General features: G+C 41.5%; 1 protein-coding gene across 1 annotated transcript in view; it reads right to left on the bottom strand.

Annotated features, from left to right (window-relative positions):
• The window catches only part of LOC118733708, a 23,899-nt gene extending 19,911 nt beyond the window's left edge, over positions 1 to 3,988 (bottom strand). The window contains exons 1-3 of the mRNA XM_036463235.1: positions 3,053 to 3,988; positions 2,460 to 2,769; positions 5 to 247 (exon numbers count right to left, since the gene is read on the bottom strand). Of these exons, the coding sequence (XP_036319128.1) occupies positions 5 to 247; positions 2,460 to 2,769; positions 3,053 to 3,178 (679 nt within the window). The 5' untranslated portion in view covers positions 3,179 to 3,988. The remainder of the gene's footprint in view (positions 1 to 4; positions 248 to 2,459; positions 2,770 to 3,052) is intronic.
• Positions 3,989 to 4,445: the final 457 nt, after the last annotated feature.

Below are 4,445 nucleotides of genomic sequence, written 5' to 3' on the forward strand. Positions count from 1 at the left end.
GAACCTTCGCGATGACGCGTAATGATCAAACTAATGGGTATAAGGTTCACTAATAGAGCGGACATGAGAACTATGGACTGTGCTGTGCCGTAGAGTGTACGTAAGCTGGTGAAGACGAACGAGAGGAAGAGTTGACAGAACGCTTCACCGCAAAGATGTATCGTTTTGCGCACAAACTTATCCTCGCGCGGACGTACCGCCTCCAGAATAACGTGGGTCTTCCAAATGAAGAGACTAGAACCAATTCCTGTAAGAAGAGAATTAAAGGTTAAATTTATCTTTGGAATTACGTTTCCGAAGATAGTATTCTATATATATGCATATGTTTATACCGCAATACGGACAGTATTAAGTCTTAGTATGGTGTCCTAAACTCATGAAATCAACCACGCGTATAAACTCGCAAGGAATACAAAGAAGCCCACATACTCACTAAATTCGATCTTGAACTTATATCCCTTTTAACTAATTTCTTGGGAGATGACCACTCAACACCATTAAGACTTAAAGAAGCTGGCGCATGGATTATGGGAATGTCAGGCATTCGAGGGCAATCCAATACCTATGAGTAACGACAATTGTGTAATTTCCAGCTAGTTCGATAAGATATACAAAGTTGTAATACCAACACCACCTTAGGGAGTTTCCCGCACTTTTACGCTGACGACTGTTTGATATTGGCGTCCAGAAATGGAATTGTTGACCTCTGCTTGAAAGTAAATTCGTTTCCTTTCGAACTTAGTCGTTTCTTCACCGCACGCAATCTCCCCAACGAAGCCAACGGCGGTCCTTTTCACCACCTGAACGAAGCAAGTCAGGCTTCAACTAGGTGTTCACGTTGCTGACAAACCAATGACAAAACAATTTTAAAGGTACGGATCCGTAATAAGGTTCTCACGTCGCTTGCCGGTAGCACATGGGGCGAATACAAAGATACATTGTTGGCGCCTGTTTGGTCGCCGGAGACTTCCTCGACGCAGTGAACGAAGCTTCAGGCTTGTCAAAATGCCACAGACCTATACAGAAGAACCACTTGACCCGACGATGTATAGACAAGCTATCTATGGAATTCATAGAGAGGCTGTCTACACCTTCTGCCACTTTCGACCTATCAAAGCCGTGAATGTAGCCCAATTTTCAATTTTCACCTATTGCAGAAGACGAGATTCAGCTGCCTAGTGGGACCCGCGTTATTGTAGACCGACTACGGTCTGGACACCGTAGCCGTCTCAACAGCCATTTAACCAGCTTCGACCCCCACGTACCCAATGAGAGTCTAGTATGTGGAGATACCCCCAAGACACCAACCACCTCTTCACACTCCCACTTAAAACCACAACTATTCCCTTTGGTCCAGCCCGTCGAAACTATACGTTTACTGGGCCTACCGTCGCTGACACCGATTGATGGACAAATCCACCTAGGCGGCGCCTAGTTGTGCCGCTACAACAACAACAACCAACAATATATGTCGGTCTGATGTAGCTTTATACAGTCAAAGTTGGAGGATGAGTTTTCCCATCTGAATTGAGGTTGGAGCCACCCATTTGTCTCTCCAACCACCGCACTGTATATTAAACAGAAGTGTTGGCCGTTCAGGAAACTCAAAGAACTAAACAGAGAAAACAGATCGACAAAGGACTATGAGTAAGACCAAAGCATTGATGGCTGCTCAGCTGTAAGAGAAGTTGTGAACTTGTTAGCTTACTGAAAGCAATAAATCTATAGATGGACCAACATATAAGAACTCAATGTTTTCGAGTGTCTGCGCACTGAGATGTTGAAGATAATTGCAAAGCTGACGAATAGGCAGAGACATGAACGACCGCACACATCGCATAATATATTTTGGAACGAGTTTCCATCATCCCGTGCCAAATTTCGTTTGGAGACAAACCGGTTTCGGCGTTGTTCCATCTTCAGTGTCATTTTGCGTTCTCAACAACAACCAAAAAGAAAACCATACACATCCTTCCAGGAGAGGACTGGGTAGGTGTACCACTTGTATGTAATGGTATGCAAGAGTTCGCACTACTCTAAGAATCCAATGCACGAAGGAACAATTTTTTTGTTATGTGAAGCTTCCTGTAAAAGCTCTTCGGTGGTTTTATGTTTAAACAGGAAATAAATGTCCTTTTAACAGACCACCGCCAAATTGGAATACACGTCAGGAAATTAGAGATGGACGCACCGAAAAATTTGAAGAATTTGAAAAGAGTTAAACACCTTTTATACCATTGCCCGGCTTTAAGTAGAAGAAGACTACGCTTTGGTAAAGTTTACAGCACTAACCAAGTGATTTGTAGACTAATGAGAAAGACCGTACGATATTAAAACAAGTCTCTATTGACCTACATGTGAAAGGAATTCATTTCCCAGCTATTTAAACCTATCGTAAACTGTCCTGAAAGTCTTCAAATAGTATTAACGCACGCGTGACGATGTTCTTAAACTCTTACCCGCAAAGAATCCATAGAATACTATAGCCACTGCTTGTGTTGTTGTAGAAATAATGACCCAAGCCGATGAGAAGAATATGCCGCTAATCATAAGCGACAAGCATGTGATCAGCGTAGCGCAAAGAAAGAAGCGACGATATTCGGTGGTCTCACGTTCACGTCCCCGATATTCGGTGTCCAAATGCTCTAAAATGGAGCGGCAAACCTGGCCAGTAGCCTGATAAACAATGGCGGGCCAAATGCGCAAAACCAAGTCCTTATCCGATTCGACGACATTGCCGTAGAGGTAGGCTGGAGTGGCGAGGAAGGCCTGAAAGTGAATACAAAAATGAGAAAACCATTAGAGAGGAGAGCATTAAAGTATAAATGAGAAAGGGGAGTAAAAATGTTTATATACTGTAAATTTACTGTTAATGTTGATGATGGGATGCTTACTTCTAGCAGGCAGTGTATATAAGTAAGTAAGTGTGCATGTGTGCGTCAGTTTGTTATTTTGATATTTCAACTTTATAGTTAATTATTTTATTTAAATAATTGTAAGTAGGTACTTAATAATTACAAATTGACTTTAAATTAAATATGTTTATATGTACATGTATAGCAAACCCACATAACAGATACTTCTGTTGAATGTGTTTGTTGATCACACGCCTGCGCTGTACGCCCGCTGTCGCCACAGCAGTCGCTGACGTCCACTTGCCGCGCGCCGTTATACTCATTGCTACCACAATGTGGGATACATTCAATTGAGCGCGTGGACTTGCACCCACCACAACAAAAAAATAAAATAAAAATAAACAGGATTAACAAATGTATTTATGCACGTATGTGCATATGTATTAAAGTTCTGCGTTGCGGAAATTAACTTGTAATTTTGTAGCTGTGACGCGATGCGGGACAATGGAATTTATTTTATATGTATTTACTTTTTTCTTCTTTTCTTTTGCTTGTTCTTATACTTTTTATGCGCTTTGTGAGTTATCTGCAATTCGTATTGTTGTTGTTGTTATTGTTGTTATTATTATTGTTGTGCAATATTAGCTTGTATTCATATAGTGCATATGTATGCCCGAGTGACTTGTCTGTCCAGGAGGTGCTACTTAACGTTGACTTCGTGGGTGGGTGTGTGAGTGTAAGCACAGCAGCAGCATCAGCGGCAACGGCAGCAGCTCAAATCGTAAACATTGTCCAACAGCGCAAATTTCCGTGCACACGCACACATATACATTCACATTTAACTTAGCTGATGAAAGATGGATGCTCTTATCGGTAGATAATATCCACGGGAGATTAGCATTGCGAGATATCGCTTTTCACTATTCTTTCTTTGTTAAAGCTACTATATTTCGGTAGGAATCCATTAAAGTATAGACTTCTCAAAAGTTGAAATTAAGGAGGAAAAAAGTGCTTAATCACTTTCTCCGCGCGCGTGCACTTATTTTAGTTAATCACTTTAATTAGTCGAGTCGAATTTACGTACATAAATTAAAATTATAATTCTCCAACAACAACATACTATAAGTGAATAAATACACATGTATGTATATAAATACATATGTATGTATGTAAATATGTACGTTCTCTTGTATGCTTATATTATCTACATATATGTATTTATCACGTTGTCAAATCGCTGTGCCGCCGGCCAAACAAGTGCTTTACTTGTTGCTTCTTATCCACTACTGCAGCTGATCGTGTCACTTATCGTACTGAAATTACAAAATGCGTTCACTCAACGCCAGTCTGCTCCACAATTATCTTCATAATCATCAAGCGTTTTTGCCGCTCCCCACTCGCGCATCACGCACATACATATGGATGTACATATGTAAGTATCCCCACCGGCACCAGCGTCACTATGTATGTATGTACATATGTACTGTAGTCAGTCACCGTCACCAGTAACGCGGCAGGCACTGGCGGCTGGCCGCCCCCATATTTGAGAAGCCCTTTGCGTTGGCAACGTCTATGGCGGCAATGATAGCA

Source organism: Rhagoletis pomonella, unplaced genomic scaffold (genome assembly GCF_013731165.1).
Source record: "Rhagoletis pomonella isolate Grant_MI unplaced genomic scaffold, Rhpom_1.0 Rhpom_scaffold_00002, whole genome shotgun sequence".
In the NCBI taxonomy this organism is placed as follows: Eukaryota; Metazoa; Arthropoda; class Insecta; order Diptera; family Tephritidae; genus Rhagoletis; species Rhagoletis pomonella.